Source organism: Lissotriton helveticus, chromosome 12 (assembly GCF_964261635.1).
Source record: "Lissotriton helveticus chromosome 12, aLisHel1.1, whole genome shotgun sequence".
Taxonomy (NCBI): Eukaryota; Metazoa; Chordata; class Amphibia; order Caudata; family Salamandridae; genus Lissotriton; species Lissotriton helveticus.
The window spans coordinates 272,252,471-272,270,405 of record NC_136073.1 but is presented as its reverse complement, the minus strand read 5'-3'; the positions used below and the strand labels follow the sequence as shown (position 1 = coordinate 272,270,405).

Here is a 17,935-nt window from a genome sequence, read left to right as displayed (position 1 = left end):
GTGTGAGGAGCTTTGGGTGTAAATCTCCTTCTTACCTGCACTCGATCACTGGTCTTCCTGCCTCGGTCCGACACGGTGTTCCACCGTTGCACTGAGGGCGGGGAAGACAGAGCCAGGTACTTCCGGTTAGTGCGGGCAGCGTTTTAGTTGTCGGGAGGGCTCTCATTTAAATTCAGCATGCCTCTGCAGCCGCACAGCGGGCGCGCCGCCGGCGTGCCAAAGGCAAGCCCGTCTGCGCCCGTCCGCGGCCAACCGGGGCTAGGGGCCAGAAACCCTGCTGGTTTTGATCTGGGATGCCATTATAGCACTCAGATGCTTCGCGCACTCTGTCCAAGTATGGATGATCAGTGTAAGCACAGTATAGAGACAGAGGGTAAGAGTTGGCGATGTAGTCACTGCTCGTTTAGGGCGGATGCACTAGTAGAGCATAGGGAGGGAGGCCCCTCACTCAGGCTATCTCTAATTAATTGTAGATCACTGAGGAAGCACAGAATTGAGACCTGTGACCAATTGACGGAGGGTCAAGTAGATGCACTATTTCTTACCGAGACTTGGTTGGATACGGACTCTGCACCTGAAATTCTGGAGGCACTCCCTAGTGGGTATGGGATACTGAGAGTGGATAGACCGTCTGGCAGAGGAGGGGGCATTGCAATCATTTACAAACATGACAATCAGTGCTCTCTTGAGCCAGCTGACATAGCTGACAGCGAGGCAGGCCTCTTCACGATCAGGACAGCCACTAATTATGTCATTAAATGGCTACTGGTCTATAGACCTCCGGGACCCTATTTGAGGTTCTCACCTAGCTTAATTGACTACCTCATTCAACCTGCACTACGGTACAAATAGTTATTGGTGTTGGGCGACATAAACTTGCATTTTGATGACACACTCAACTCTGGGGCACAAGAGATGCGCCAGGAATTAGCAACGCTACAATTACTTTAATCATAAGTTGGGTCATTTACTTGGCCCTATCTTTGCCAACTGGGAAGCGCAGGAAGTGGAGCCTCCGCTTCCGGCATTTTGGTCGGATCACTTTCTGATTTAATTTATGATAAAGCTGCCCTTGCCTAAGACACAGGAGAAAGTTAAGATCGGTATAAAAAGTAGGAAGTGGCATGGTTTCTCTCAGGGGGCTTTTAATCAGGCCCTCTTAAGGGACGGATCACCATCTGGCCTGGATGTACACCTGGCTTGCGAAGCCCTTGAGAGGCATATTAGTGATGCTCTTGACTGCACTGCACCTTGGTCACAAAAAATGTCTACTAAAAGAAGCAAATCAGCTCCCTGGTTTGGTGAAGAGCTATGAACTGCTAAATCAGCTTGTAAACGCCTAGAAAGGCATTGGAGGAAAGCTTTCTCAGTCCACTTGGAAGAGGAATATAAAATCAGCCTTAAAAACTACCACTCGCTTATCAGAAAGGCAAAGACAGCCTACTTCAAGGAAAGGATTCATACAGCTGAGAATTCCACCAAAGAGCTGTTTAAGGTTTTTAAATAAATATCCTCTCTGGCTTCTATTGCAGCGCCTATTGCCGGATCTGAGGAATCCTGCAATCGAGCTGCCGAGTACTTTGCAGCCAAGGTGAAGAAGATTTACTCCTCCTTTCCTGAGTCTGCTCGTGTTGGCAAGGAAGTGGAGGGGGGACCGGTGGATGTTTTGGAAGTACAATGTCTCCACAAATTTTTCGTGACCCCCTGACACCCTTAAACAGATAGGCACCAGTATTAAATCGGGTTCACCGAGGGACCCGGCTACACCTAGGCTGCTTAGAGGGAGTATGGACACACTCAAGCCTTTTATGAGATATCTCTTAGAGCTGTCTTTTAGCTCGGGAGTGGTCCCTAAAAAATGGAAGGAGGAAGTGGTGCTCCCTCTACAAAAGAAACCTCACATTAGTGCTGATCAACTTGACAACTTGCGCCCCACCTCCCTGCTCCCTTATTTTGCTATGGTTGCGGAGAAGATTGCAAATACACAACTTATAGCACATATCCTTAAAAACAACCTTCTCCATCCTTCTCAGTCTGGCTTCCGGGCCCTTCATTCCACCGAATCTGCCCTGCTGTACTCAATCGAGACCATTCCGAAGTATGTGGACGAAGGGCAGACAGCGGCCTTAATTCTTTTAGACTTAAGTGCCGCCTTCGACACTGTTGCACATCATACCCTGCTGCAGGACCTAGAGAGAGGTGGAATAGCAGGCGGGGCCTTGAAGTGGATGGAATCCTTTTTATCCAAGCGCAGCTTTCAAGTCATGCAGGGTACTTATTACTCCAGGAACATCAAGCTGACTCAGGGGGTGCCTTAGGGCTCCACCCTGAGCCCGACATTGTTCAATCTTTATGTCGCCCCCCTGGCTAAAATCTCGGATAAATTTGGGATCAATGCCTTATCCTATGCTGATGACACTCAGCTTGTGGTCTCCCTCACCCAAGCTCGGGCTGGTGCTGCCTCCAACTTTGTGTCCTGCCTTCAAGAACTGGCAGTGTGGATGGCAAATAATTGTCTGAAGTTGGATGGTAGCAAGAGCGAGGTGTTGGTGATAGGGAAGGCTCCATCAGTATGGTCATTGGCATGGTGGCCCCAGACCTTGGGCCCTACTCCTATACCTTGTGAACAAGCGAAGAACCTTGGGGTATGGGTGGACAACAAGTTATCTTTTGATTACTATACCAGGCGGGTGGCAGGCGCCTGTTTGGATATCTTACGGGATTTATGGAAAACCCTAGGCGCCCTGCCCACTGCATCCAGGAAGATCATGATGCACGCTTTGGTGACTTCTCGCCTGTATTATGGCAATCTCCTGTATCTGGGTGCAACTGCTAAATGCATGCAGAGATTGCAGTGCATCCAGAATGCAGCAGCTAGACTGGTTCTTATGCTTCCAAAGAGAGCCTCAGCTACAAGGGCTCTGGTCTCCCTACATTGGCTTCCTATTAGGGAGAGAGTAAAGTTTAAGGTCCTGTGTATTAGTCACCAGAGTTTACAGAGGAAGGGGCCCCCGTATTTGTATGATTTTCTAACGCCCTATGTACCGACTAGACTGCTAAGATCTAGTGGGAAAGGAAAGGTGCACGTTCCCAAAATTAAGAGAGCCAGGATGGGTGGACACTCTTTTCAATATCTGGCGGCTCAGCTGTGGAACACACTTCCTCAGAGTCTCCGGCTGGAGTGATCTGAGTCCATTTTTCGGAAAGGTTTGAAGACCCATTTGTTCCCTGCGGTATAACCTAATCTTGTGCTAGGCCCCTGTTGTCGCTGGTTTTTTTTTGGTTGATACCTTAGCGCGGGGACACACTGGTCCCAGTGTAACCAGGCGCTCTACAAATGCAATTATTATTATTATTATTATTATTTTGTTCAGCAGGCCCAACTAGGTCCTTGAACCTGGCCCACGCTCCTTAGCGGTAAACCTGAACTTGAGACTTATTCTCGGTTCAGCGTGACCTGATTGCTCCAATAGTGCTTTTTGTCGTTATTTTTCACTATACAGTTTAAAAAATCAATATCTTCGGTTCTACTAATTGGATGTTTGTCATTTTGGTCTTGTTTTATTTATTATAATTCAAGCTATTTATCTAATATCGGGTGGAATAATTTTGTCTGATTTTTTCACTGTTTTACTGTTTGAAATGTTGCACAAATACTTTACACACTGCCTCTAAAGTTAAGCCTGACTGCACTGTGCCAAGCTACCAGAGGGTGAACACAGGTTTAGGGTTTGCCTGCCCGTGCCCTGACTAGAAGTGTTGTTACTGCTTGATCTAGGCTTATACCAGAGGCATACAGTAACCCAATTTCTAACAAAAGGAATCTCAGATTTCTGGACAAAGTTGGAAGTTTGTTGTTGGACAGAATAGCTTTGCCTACATCTGCTATCTACCAGCTAGAGTGAGACACAGCTGTTCAACTATCCAAAACCTGGATCTCTATCTGAGTTCAGCTTAACAGAATTATTACTGGTGGGCTCAGCAACCTCAAAGCCATTTTCAGAAGTGAAACTGTGGTTGCCCTCGGTTTACATCAAGTTTGAATATGATTTCAGTTTGGGGAGTCAATGCCTTTGAAGAAAAGCCGAAGAGTGGATTAGTTGGAGCTATATACATATCAGAATGAGTGCAGCTGAGCAAGGAGCCATGAGACACTGTACGTCAGAGGTTTAAAAGAGGCACAACATCTAGCCAGGTGGATTATCTATGAGCAATTGAAAAGAATCAAACTGATACATGAGAATCCTGTAGAGAGACAGGCAGGCGAGCAGAACAGTATGGAAGACAGAAGCAAATACCACCAGAGGCAGAATGTACCACTATGCAACAGTATGTTTCACTGTGTTGAATGGCAGTCAACTGTGAGCTCGAGAGACTAGTGCTGCTGCCAGCCTCTGGAAAAGGAGCCACATCACAGTGTCAAAAGCTCATATTGTCACAGTAGACACATCTGCTGAAAACAATCCATCACCGATCATTCGGCCTGGAGGCCACACCTGCCATACCTAAGCACCGGGCTGCACCCATCTGAGGAAGTCGCCACTGCCAAAGACAAGAGTTGCCATACCAACTTCATTCAGTAGTCCCTGTTCCAACATGAGGGCATGGCTCTGGCACACGTAAGAGTGAAGCTGCTGCTGTGACGTGAGGTACGCAAGAATGCAAGACCATTAGTGCTTCACCTGCAACTGGAACGAGAGACTAGGAGTCGTTGATGAGTGCCACATGGAGTTATGACGTTTTGCACATATGGGGGGTAAAAAGACATTGAGCTGAGTTGCACATTAGATCAGTGGGGTATTTGAAATAATCTGCACTTGTATCTAAGCCCATAGCATACTGGTCACTGTGATCTTTGGATATCTCTTAAAGCGGGGACAGAGGGTACCAGAAGTTCTTTCTGAAAATCGTAACCAAGATTGCAATCCTGTACTTGCTCTCCTATTTATCTGTGTAGTACATAGATTTGTTGTGAGATTAAAGTATGTTCTTTTAAGTAAAAGATAAGCACTGGTCTGACAATGTTATTGTGTCTGTTGGTTAACCTTTAAGTTCTCAGCTCCACACTACCTCCCTGGGAAGACTGTGATTGATGCACTCACTACCCTGAAAGGCAAGTGTGGAAAGAACTGTACTTGGGTCAGTTTGCTGAGCCATAATAAGATGGACCCTAGGACACCAGTGGTAAACGATCTCAACCACCCATTAGCGCCTGTCTGCCCAGTGTCCCCACGAACAGGGCCTGACACTCCCTTTGTTTCATTCCTTCTTCAATCACTTCTCCTTTCCTTACTTCTTTTTATTCCTTCAGTCCTTTCTTGCATCCCTCACTCTTTCCTTTCTCCTTTCCTCTATTTCTCTCTTTGCCTCTTAGTCTCTTATTTGCTTTTCATTCGTTTCACTCCTCCTCATGTCCGGCTTCGCTCTTTCCTTTGTGTTTTTAAGGTTCAAGGATAGGCGGAGTTTAGGGGTGTTGAGAGATTTTTAGGGTCAGGGATGGGTGGAGTTTATAGGCAGATAGAGTTTAAGGGTTCAGGAAAGGGTGAAGTGAAGGGTGGTGAGCGGTTTTAAGATTTAAGTTCACAGATGGTTGGAATTTAATTGTAGAAAGGGGTCTTTAAGGTTCAGGGATGGGTGAATTTCATCGGTGATAAGGGGTTTTTATGGGTCGTAGAAGGGCGGTATTTAGGGTAGTGTGTGTTTTTTAGAGTGAGAAACAGGTGGAGTTTAGGCATGATGAGGGGCTTTAAGGGTTCAAACAAGGGTGTGGTTTAGGCACAGTTAGGGGCTTTTAGGGTCCGGGAAGGTGCGGAGTTTATGGGCTGTAAGGGGTTCTAAGGTTCAGAGATAGATGGGGTTTAGGCATAGAAAGCAGTTTTTAGGGTTCAGAAAGGGTGGAGTTTAGGGGTAGTGAGGGCTTTTCGGGTTCAGGAAGGAGTATAGTTTAGGGATCAGGAAGGATGTAGCATAAGAGTGGTGGCGTGTTTTTAGGAGGCAGGGATGGATGGTGCTTAGGGGTTGGGAGATGTCAACAAATTAAAGGAATACAAAGTAATTTTTACACAATGCAAAAGATATAAATCCAAAATACTGTATTCTGAAGTAAAGCACAGAATAAAATACCTCAGACAAAAATGTTTCTGAAAGTCAGACTTTCAACCATTGTATTTACACCTTAAAAAATAAGAATGCAAAAGGCTATTTTAAAAAAAAGACATTCTATGTACTGGATTCTAGGGAATGGTAAATGCCATTTATCCTCCAAATTTCCGTTCACAGTTTAGGTGAAATGATTTCTCAGTAATGCTATTCTATTTATACATTTTTCTATGAGATTACATTCAATCGGGTGTTCCACTTCTCCCCCTTACCTTCTTCGTTCCTGTCACCTATCTTTCTCTTCTCTACATCCTGGGTCCCACGTACTCCACCACTCAGTACCCCCAATGCTCATTCTAAGAGTGGTGCAATACTGCAGGTTGCAGTCTTACCTGAATGGCCTCTTGTGGATTTGTGGCATGGGAGGGCCTTTGAATGCTTGCCTGGATTTGGCTCAGGTCAGGATCGGAGACTGTTGATCGATAGGGTCGACAGTGCATATCTTTACATTTATCCGAATTTCTATCCCAACTAGACTATTTAGGGAAAAAGAAAAGAACAATTCTAATTAAACCTGGTAAACTAGTATCAATGCCTTTTGTTGCGAAGTGTCCCCTTCTTTCCTCTCAGGGGCTCTCAGATTTAAAGGTTCACGCAAGAGTAGCCCATCCAGTTCAGGTATTCTTGGTCTTTGCATTCTGGGATGGATTTTATAGTCAGACCATGAGTGCCTGTTTTTCCACCAGGCATTTCTCAGGTGCGATGGAGCCTTTGGAAGCCAGTGTTTAGGGTGGGAGGGGGGTGTCTGTCACTTTCTCCTGTTTCCACAGGTAAATGCACCAGGCATGGAGGGCTTCAAGAGAGTAAGAGTGGAAAAAGAGAGGAGTGAAAGAAGGATATGGATAAGAGGGTGAGGAGGGAGAGAGTGAGTAGGGAGCGAGCATGGATGATTTGAACATTATTTGCCAAGGCTGATTTTGGTTCCCAGTCCAGCCCTGTTTGTTGTACTTTTTTTTGTCTATTATTAAATCTTGACTATGCGATCCAGAATGGAAAGAAAAAACCTGGACTGTGTAGGCTACTTTTGCATGTACCTGGGAAACCTAAGAGCTTCATCTTGATCTAAATTGGTCTAATAGAAAGCACCTTTAAACACGTCACCAACAATTTATCATGTATGTTTTGAAGTGCAAAAAAGAACCTCCTTTCCATTACATGACAGTTAGGTACAGTAGCAACCAGTCCCCTGCCAAAGTGGCGGGCCGGGCCGGAGGAGAGAGGTGGGGAGGGTCCAAGAGACAAAAAAAGTTTAACAAAAAATTTACCTGAATGTCACGCCCACCGCATCATGCTCCTATTGGCTTCTTCTGACCCTGCATGAAATCAGCTTCCTGATTGCACTCCCAGGCAGACTGGGAGCCTGTGCCTGCCTGCTCTCTCGAGTCCCAGCAATGCAGCTGGGGCTGGAGATAACTGGAGACAACTTCACTGCGCATGAGGGTTTGGCCGGCCCGAAATAGTTGGCCAAACCTTCATGCGCAGTGAAGGGAGTGCACTACCACTCTCCCACCAGCAGCGTCATCTCCTGGACCCGCCACCAAGACTAGTCAGTGTCCAGGAAGCGGGTCCAGGGGATTAAAATAAAAGTTTTATTATCGTTTTGTTTGCTGATGGTGGCGGGCGGCACTCCTCTGCTTCAACTGAGCGGCCGCCGCTGGCTAGTTGAAACCAAGGAGAAAAAGACTACACAAGGTGCGTTTCACTCTGAATTATGAGAGCCAGGCCCATGCCAGATTTTCAGGATAACCAATGGATACTTATTATGAATACTTCACTTTTAGAATTAATGAGCCCAATGAATAATGGTATTTGTGCCTGCAAATTCACATAAAATGGAATGAAATGCTCTTTACATTTGTGCACATCTTCAACGCCAGGAGTAAATATTTGTGTGGGCTTAGAATGGGTCATTAAAACCTTCAAAGATGATGGGGTGTAACAGAAGAGATTTCTTCAGATGGAAAAATATTATAATTATCGCCATGGAGATTAAAAAAAAACAGAAATGATTCACAGCACGAAGGTGATGGTCATTGCCCTGAGTAATTGCACAGCATTCAACAAGTACTCCTGGAAAGCTGCGTAAACTTAGAAGCACAATTATGTTTGTGAATCAGCACATACACCTTTGTAATGATAATCTTGAAGCATCAAAAGCATACTAGGCGATTGGAGTAAATCAGTTCTCCTAGAGACAGGGTAACTTTAGACATGACGAAGTGCACATGGGGAAAATTAGATCAAATCCTTGCATGACCCTTCCACTTACTTCCCCGTGTTTACCCTTAACACCCCATATGGTATTCTTTACCTTTAAACCATAACATGATTAAGGATTACAAAGCAAGCCCACAGTTTCTTGCCATACTAGAGACCAGGGAGATTGGATTTTGCATTAAAATATATTGATTTCTGCAATTATCTTGTTATATTTATTGTGTACTAAAAGGGGCTTGCAATAAAGCTTCAAAAATAATGGTGTGTACGCTTGGGGGGAGGGGGGAATTTGCAAACCCCACAACGATAAATCAAGTGCCTGACAGTCTCTGACAGGTTTGTTACTTTTTGAGAGAGATGTTTGAGTCGGTTTTATGTCTAAACAACTACTGTCTAAACCACGACTTCCTGAACCACGAAAGCTTTTCAACGAGCTATCCTAAACCACTACTTTTTGTTCGAACGACTTTTTAAACCACGAAAAGAATCACCTCGCCACTGGCCAATAGATGGCAGTTTTGTAATAACAATACTTCAGCGACATTTTTTTTTTATTTGCTCATTACCCATTTCTTTGATAATTTATTCTTCGTATTTTTTTTTATATATAGTCATATTTTTTTATACCTCACAAACTCCAAATTATTTTCAGCTGCAGCCCTTCACATGGTTTTTGTGACACCTCTCCTTATTTCATTCTTTTTAACAACGTGTTAAAGCTGAGCTGGCTGCTGATTAAACCACGGAGTCAGGGGTCATGACTTCAGCCCTTAATTCTTTAAACTTCAATGCTGACAGCCCAAAATCTTTCAAGACGGATTTCCTATTGCAGAGCCTTTTAATCACGTCTGCCTGATGTTTTTATAGCAAGTTTTTTATGATGTTTAAAAGTGAAGTCTGGCGCCCGTTTGAACGAAATTTTTCTGTTCCTTTTCGGCGGATTTCTCGCACTCCAGGGAGCAATCAAGGTTACTTTCCTTTGTTGTCTTTTCTGTCAGGATCTTTAATACACAGAGATGACTTCCTTTTGACTTAAAGTCGTGCATGGGTAGCTTCGGGCAGAGATGAGTGACGTAACACTCCAACATTACCCAATCAAAGTCTAGTTGAGGGGTAGGGAGGCGGAGAGAAGTGATGGACTTCACATACCTCCCGGAAGTATGATTCTTCGTTGTAAAGGACGTTATTGAAAAGTCGTGGTTCAGGACTTCGTGGAATGTGAATCTTCGTTGTTAAGAGTTCGTTGTTAAGGTAAGCCGTTGTATGAACTTCGTTGTTTAGGATGTTTCCCGTTTGAGTCAGAATTTGTTACATCCTTCCATTCAAGTAGGTAAACTGGTACATACCTGTGCTTGCCCAAGGGACAAGAACAATCTAGCTGGATCATACTCACAAAACGTTGTAACAATGTGAGAGTCAGCAAGTGAAGGTAGGGTAGGGTACCACGAAGCCAAATGATTGGCAAAAGAAGATCCACCTCTGGAAACGCGTCCAGACTCAGTGTAAGATTACCAGCTCGCAGTTACTCCTTTCCTCATTCCCTGTGTCTCTTTACCCTCTGTCCTCTTTCTATGTCTGCCTGCACCTTTTCTTTTTCTCACCCCTTTTGTTGCCTCTTTCTCTCTTTATTTCACTCTGTCTTTTCATCCTTTCTCCAATCCCCTCTTCCTTAGTGCCTTTTCCTGGAAGTAATACTCATTCTAACACTCGTCTTTCTCCTCTTTCATCACTTCTTTCTCTCACTCTCCCCACATCTTGTTCACTCTCTATAGATGATCCTATTTCCCTCTCCCACACTCTTCCTCGACCCCTAACCTTCTCTCCCCAACCTTTGCCTTCCCCGTTTCTATTTACCCTCTCACTGTTATGATCCTGCCTCTTCTCTTCTGTCCCCTGAATCCTTTTCACTCCCTTGTGAAACAGTCCATTCCAACAACGTATTTCCTCAGCATCTTTTTCCCCTTACTACTCATTTCTTAAGCTATCGCATCAATTCTCTTGATGTCCCTCCTCCTTTCACTAAGAATGTAATTTCTGACTTCCCCTTGTTCCTCGTTTGTCCTGCTCCCTCCTTCCTGTCTTTCGCTATCTGTCCATCTACTTATTTCTGTATTCCTCCGTTCTCTTTCATCACCTTTCTATTGCTCCATTCACTGTTTTCCTCATTTCCTAAACTGTGTAATCCTCTTTCCTACTTCCTTTCGTTTTCTGCTTCATTACCGCTCCTCTGTTGTCCTTTCTGTCCCTTTGCCTTGTTAACTTCCTTTCTCTCTTTTTCCTTTCTTGCTTCCTATTCACCCTCGGTCACCCTACCTCCTCTTTCTAAGGCTGCTGCCTTTTTCTCTACCTTCACTCCCTGGCTCCGTTCTCCGATTAATTCTTTCTCTACCTTTTCTGTACTCTTAAAAAGGAGATAATAATAGAGCTACTGTACTTGGGTGAGTAAGAGTAAAGCAAGATGCCATATAGAGTCTAAGATCAAAGAGTAGGCTGGAAATGGGTGCACGGATCAGATGGCTCTAAGACATAGGGGAGGAATAGTGTTTGAAAAAGGTTAGGGTAAAACTGTAGCTCACATATGGTTGCTGAATAAAAATGAATAGTAAAAGCCATGACGACCAAGGAAATCGCCCCAGAAACTGGCCAAGACAAATGCCTCCAGAAGTTACACGCAATAACCAAAGGCTTAGAAGACATTCTTGGCCAACATCAAGACACATGACACACCCAGCTGCCACACGCTATGAATTTATGAAGAGTCCAGTCCAAACTGAACATGACAACAGATGGCTTAGTTCTGAGGGCACATTAGTTCGTGGTCCAAGACCAGTTGCACTAGTCCATCAAGGGCACAAAGTAGTTGTCAAACAGGATTACAGAAGAAGTTGTGATTTCCAGGAATTTACAGAATGCTTGAATAGGCCGTCTCTGAGTGTTGATTGTGCCAACTCACGAGTGGGCCTCAGAGAACCAGACCATTCATCACTGAAAAACAATGCTGTTGATGAAAATCTACAGACTTCTGTACATTCCCAGACAGATTCACAGTTTAGAGCCATCTAGGGTGGCCCCACTAAATATAGCGGTGCAGACCTTTTTCACTTGAAATCATTGACTCATGTACAATGTTGCTGGTGGTGAAACCAGTAACATCCATCGTATTTAAACATGTAAAGGTCAAAGTTAAAAAAAAATATTGCCATATGTGGAATACCAGAAGAAATAAACATATAAGAGTCTGTCATTCCAAGGCAGTTAAAGTTTAGAGCTAACTACAACACCTTGGGGTTCCCCAAAGAAAGATCACACTCTGGTGGCCACGAAAACGAGGAGATAGAACAATTCATGAGCCCCTAAACAAAGCACTTCAGATAGGAGTTGCAATAAAGCAAAATAAGAAGTGATAAATGCACAATTTCTTCAGAACATACCTCACTGCACCGTGTAATTTGCTCCTAAGCCACTGTAGTTCGGAAGCAGCTCAAGGGACAACATCCCAGATGCCCCTCAATGCCAACCACCGCAGCTTTACACTGGAGCATGTTGACAAAAGCATAACAACACTAAAAAAAGAAGCGAATGTGACCAATGTCGAGAATGGTGCAAAAAGGGGGTATGGTCCTGGTCATGGATCAACACCCAGGATAGAGGTTTTCGCACTCTGTATGAGAAAAGACTCTGGACTGTCACTGCATAAAAAGGAACAATGATCACTGCCCAGAAGGAACTAGAAACAATAAGGAATGTTTAAGGAAAATCAACACTGCCAAGGGTCAGAGCTTTGCGGATCCAGCACTAAACGTTAATATTAGTATGAGCCTATCCTATTCCAGTCCCAGTTCCAATAAGGAATGTTTCCATAGTCAAACGAATAAGACAGCTCACCAATTATAGAGCTGAGTCCACGCTCCAATCGCTGCCTCAACATGATGGTGAGGAGAAAGCAGAGTGGTGGGCTAATATGTCCATACCATCATCAAGCCTGCTCATGAGACCCCGGAGTCTTCAAAGCAGGCAGACCATTAGATGAGAGGAAAAACTGTTCACCTATGGTACCCCTGACCTGAAAGGTCTTGCATTCTCATAGCTTGAGGTATAATCTGTGACCAAATACCTGGGCTAGTCAGGGACTCAGAGACTATTTGCGTTACCAGTTAAAATGTTGGAGAGGATAACTGCAGTGTTTTGCGAGTTAACAATGACGGAACCCTTATGGCTACAAAAAACTCCATAGAGCTATGGCACCATGAATAGAATATATTGTAGTAAAGGCTGCTTTTGAATGTGGAGTATGCAGTTACACACAGGAGAATAAAAAAGTGTGATTACTGTGATACCAAGCTCCATGTGTGGCACAGTCATTGGCGGGTACCCGAGCTGGGAAGGCGCTACAAAAACGTTTACCCAGACTGTCATCACTGTGTCACCTGTAGTGTCTGGGTGGGCACACACGACACAGACTCAGTGGGGACGTTTGCATCTTCTTTATTCTTGCGCTGCCCTCTTCCCACTTCATATCCCAACTGCCTAGCTTGTCCCTCGACTCCTCCCTTTCTGCCCGCCTCTGTCTTGCTCCCCGCGCAGGTCCTGGTGCCCCTGCTTTCACGTCATCACATCTCCCCCTCTGTAAAGAAAAAAAAAACACACAACAGTACATCAGCTCCTCTTCTTTCACGTCACTGGACATCTCACTTACAGTTCTTCAATGAGGCGTGACGGTTTTCTAATGGTCCGTCTGGGACGCAACTGAATGTCAGGGTTATCGGGCACCCGTCCATCAGAGGCCAGCAGTGACGATTGACCACTACCGGATGGCGCCTCAGCTCTTATATCCTCAGAGACTGGTTCAGCCAATAGTCCTCTGACACTGGGACTGCACTTCCTGAAGTGTGTCACGTTCTTGGTGACTCTCCTTTCATTTGTTTCGGCAGTGATCATAGTTCCTTTCTGCTTGGTGACCCTCAACGGAGTCTCGTGATAGCCGCAGTCAGTCTTTCTCTGCTGGTCTTGCCGCACCAGCACCCAGTCCCCCTCCTGGATCGAGACAGGGGTGGCTTTTCTGCGGTCGTCTGTGTAGCTCTTCATCTTTTCTTTCTTTATTCTGTCCACGGCTGCAATCTCTTCATGATCGGAGTCAGGATACATAGCACCCTCGGGTGAGTTCATCATGGGCAATCAAGTACGCACCGGCCTGCCCAGCATGAGGGTGGCCGGACACTTGCCTGTGGTGGAGTTAGACTATTTCGATAGGCTCGTAACACTTTGTTGAGCGCTGTTTGTGTATTTTTTCAGGTGAGCTCCGCTTGTTTAATGTTTTTTTTTTACTGTGTCCATAAACTGTTCCACCATGCCGTTGGCCTGTGGCCAGAGTGGCGTTATTTTGCGATGTTTGAAATTTAGGTGTGGCGCAAAATCAGCAAAGTCCTGACTGTTAAATGAAGGTCCATTGTCAGATTTTACCACCTGGGGAATGCCCCATGTGGCGAAGACCTCATCAAGAACCGGTATGGTGCTGTATGCCTTGGTGGACGTGATGAGTTGTACAATCCGGAATCGAGAATACTCATCCATAATAACTAGGACGTATTGTCCAAATTTGAACAGCCCACAGAAGTCAACCGCAACTTGTTGCCAAACGCCACCCGGCAATGGAGACATTTGCAGTGGTGCAGGAGGGTCTGGACGGCTCACCAGTTGGCATTGCGTGCAGTACTTCAGTGTTAGCTCAACCATTGGATCCAACGTCGGAAACTAGACCTGCTCTCTCAGTGCCCCTTTTGTAGCTAAAATGCCTCGGTGACCTTCATGGGCCAGATTGATGACTCCTTGCCGCAGTTGTTTAGGAATTACTATTCGACTGTCTCGCAGAACTAGACCATTGGTGGCGATCGACAATTCGTCGTGGACGTGCTTGAACGCAGATATCTCTTGGGTGTCAATCTGGGCACCTTGTCTTCTATGTGTCTCCAGCTGTTTGTATTCGACGTTTGACTTCTTGCAGAGTAGCATCTTCTTTAGTGGCATCACTGATCGCTTCAAGCGGGACAGCAGGTGGCCTGGCCTGAGCCACCACGAAATGTATGTGCTCCTCCGCTATCGATTGCTTGGACTTACTTGTCAGGTTTGGGTGCCTTGACATGTAGTCGGCAGGATTTGCCGCCTTCCCCGGCTTATGCACGATGGTGTAAGTGTCATTGACTTTATATAGTATGTCCACGAGTTTTAGTCGTTCCGCCGTAGGCAGACTTAGGAGGCAGTCAGCTTCAGGCCCATCGATGACATGGATGTAAGCTTGGATGGTGCGATTTTGATAGGTCAGGTCCGTTGGAAACTTCCTAAGCCAGGGGAGTGGCTTCTTGGACATCCACGTGTATACTCGCACATGGGCATTGCTCAGCTGGGGTGGTGTCTTCATCCTTTGATATTCAGTCACGGGATGTAATTGAGAGAGGCTCCACTATCCAGCACGAACTTGGCACAGTGAGAACCAATTTTGATGTCAAGCCGCAGGTATTGCTTTAAGCTGTCTGGATCCGCCACCAGGCATATGTATTCGTCGCTGTCCTGCGAGATGGGTGACAGCGATCTGGACTCTCTTGACGAGGAACGCCGAGATTGGTAGGTCCGGCGGGAGTGACAGCTGGAGTGTGACGACCCAGTAGACGAATCTCGGCGATCTTGCATCGCTTTAGCATGATGGCGACTGCTTGAAGGATGAAACTGTCTGGTGTGTTCTCGTTGATCATCTTTCCGGGGAGTTCCACACACACTTTCAAAATGATTGTCCCTTCCACACTTCCGGGACCTCTGACCTAGTGCTGGGCACGTGTCCATATGAGGGAAGTCATATCCGCACCTGTGGCATTTGAGTTGGCGCTCCAATCTCTTCTTGGTGCGGCTTGAGCTTTTGCGTCGACGACTTGAGGGATGGTGCTGCATTTTGGACTTGGAGGGACGAGTTTGCGCTGGGGAATGTCTACGTGTATGTCAAGACTGAAGTCTGAAAGCTTGCTCGTGTTTCTCACTTCGCCCGGCTTCCATTTTCTTCGCATGCTCCTCAGCCTGATCGTGCACTCGCGTCATTTCCTCAATTTCGTCTAGTGAATAGCTCTTTTTTAGTAGCCTCCGTCGCAGTGATTCTGATAAGCAGCCTTCAATGATTCTCAATCTGAGCACATCCTCGGTGGAAAAGGATTCAAATTTGCAGTATTGCGCTAACCATATCAGACGTGTAATAAACACACTCATAGGTTCCTCTTTCTCTTGGGATGCCAGGTTGAACGTGTACCGCTCATAGTCAATGTTCTTTTTGTGTAGAAACTTTCGGTTAAGCGCCTCGCAGACATCAGAGTACGAGGACGCAGCTGCCGCTGGCAATTCTTTTATGATCTGACCAACTTCTTTGCCTACTAGATTCCGTAGAGCGATTAATTGCTGTTCTTCATCGGTCACGTGGGACCCCTTCATGAAGTCCGTGAAATCCTCCAGCCATTCTTGCCACCGGAGACCCATACCCCCACCAGATTCAAGAGTGAGTGGTTCTCGGGGGCGCAGGAATGCCACTCCTAGCACACTCATGGGACCGAGGCTGGTGGTCGCCTGACGTTGGCGCGACGATGGAGATCCCGACATCGTGCAGCTGTGAGACCCTTTTCGGCCGATCACACTGCGAAGGCTCCTCTTCTACAGCTACTTCAGCTCCGTCTCCACAGGCAGCTGAACCGCCTGCTTCCCAGGTTTGGTAGAAGAATATAGTTCCACTCTGCACTCAACGTTATGTATCCACAGACTTCTGGGATCTTCACACAGACATCCGCCACTTCTGCTCACGATTTTATATTTGGCAGTTGAGTTTGTCAAGGCTTGTTGACTTTTTTTTTTTTTTTTAGCACTCTGACTGACTTCAAAACGGCCGGCAAGGATCCCTGGCAGGGGATTGAACGAGGCGCCTGACCTCAAGATGGCCGCTGCGAGAGTCTCACTCTTACCGAGACTAGGATCCTGAACTGCATGCACGAGGAGCACTTCTCCTGCCGGGTCCACAGCAATATCGGCAGGCACTCACCCGACCCCAGAAGCAGCTCCGCGGGCACAACAGGTGAGAAAGGCGCTCGCAGGCCACTTCACGCGCACTGTTCAGCTGGAGTGGGCCCCCAGCATGCAGGCAATGGAGGGTTCGGCTCACGACCTCCCGCAGCGCGACTGGAGTGGGCTCCCAGCACGCGTAGTCATTAGCGCAGCGGCATAGCAGTAGGGCAGACAGGCGGTCAGACACTGGACGCGCCACCACTTTCGGGCACCAGACGCCCGTGACAGCAACACCAACCGTTGCTATGCAGCTCCGCACCACCTCAGGTCCCGTGGCCACCCTCGTCGCCAGCTGTAGTGTCTGGGTGGGCACACACGACACAGACTCAGTGGGGACGTTTGCACCTTCTTTATTCTTGCATCTGCCCTCTTCCCACTTCATATCCCAACTGCCTAGCTTGTCCCTCGACTCCTCCCTTTCCGCCCGCCTCTGTCTTGCTCCCCGCGCAGGTCCTGGTGCCCCTGCCTTCACGTCATCACATCACCCATCCACACAGCATCTAATGTGTAGGCCTGGACACTCCATTACAGTGTTCGAGTAGGCTGTGCTTTTTATTTTGCCTGCTGTGGTGGGACTGCCAATCGGCCCACAGCAGTGGTGCCTGTGGGCCATTATAGCAGTGACAGCAGATTGAGTCATGGCATGGTAAACAAAGTGCTACCTCCCAAAAAACAACGTTTTTCTGCCCACCCATGAGGAAGGGTCTGGCCCCCCCTCAAAGCCTCCTTCCAATAACTTATTGGTTTCACCCATAGGCTAGACGCTACATGACGTCCGCATTCCGTACACCCTTATGATTAAATGGCGCCTCATCAAATTATTATTTTTGTAAAAAATATTAAAGGCATACCAACATCTGAACAGTTAAACTTTTTTTGCCATGAATAACTGACGTGTTCGTGCAACCTGCTGTGATAGGCTAACTAACCACACACACAAAAATGCAAAATGACTTGAAAGCTCACCTTCTCTAGTCGCCCTAACTCAGTCACATCAGAACATGATAGGATCGGGGAGCCTGGTTCTGGGAGCGGCGGGTAAGTGGGGGCCCAGCATACTTTGCAGCGCGTGAGCCTAGTAGCTATGGCCGGTCCGTGCCAGTTACCTTTGTGTCTGTCCTTGAGAAAGGGCTATGCTCGGGGGTCGGCGAAATGGTGTTGCAGGATTCCCTTTAGGGGCCCGACCGCCATTGGGGTGGAGGGGGTGCAGAACTGTGCGGCAAAAGACATGGGCTGCCCCAGACCATTAAGCTTGCGCGTGGCCCGACGTGACACGTGTGCAGGCCACACAGACTCACGGTTGATAAAAGTGCGCAGCAGCAGGTGTGCGCATGCGCGGCCCTGGGTGAGCGCTCACCCTGAGGAGGAGAGGTGAAAAGCAGAGAGCGTGGCGCCACTATTACCCGAGGCAAGGCTCCCGTGAAGGTAAGTTCCCGGCCCTTACGTAAGAGTAAAGGAGCATGCTTGATTT

At 46.7% G+C, this 17,935-nt stretch overlaps 1 protein-coding gene across 4 annotated transcripts in view; it reads right to left on the bottom strand.

The window, feature by feature from the left end:
* LOC144798682 (polycystin-1-like protein 3) overlaps positions 1-17,599 on the bottom strand; it is a 1,031,816-nt gene extending 1,014,217 nt beyond the window's left edge. For all 4 annotated transcript variants that reach the window (XR_013603613.1, XM_078669668.1, XM_078669669.1 and 1 more), the window contains exons 1-2: positions 17,431-17,599; positions 6,492-6,635 (exon numbers count right to left, since the gene is read on the bottom strand). Coding sequence is in view for 3 of the 4 variants with exons in the window: in XM_078669668.1 (XP_078525794.1) it covers positions 6,492-6,599 (108 nt within the window). In the remaining variant the exon portion in view is untranslated. The remainder of the gene's footprint in view (positions 1-6,491; positions 6,636-17,430) is intronic.
* Positions 17,600-17,935: the final 336 nt, after the last annotated feature.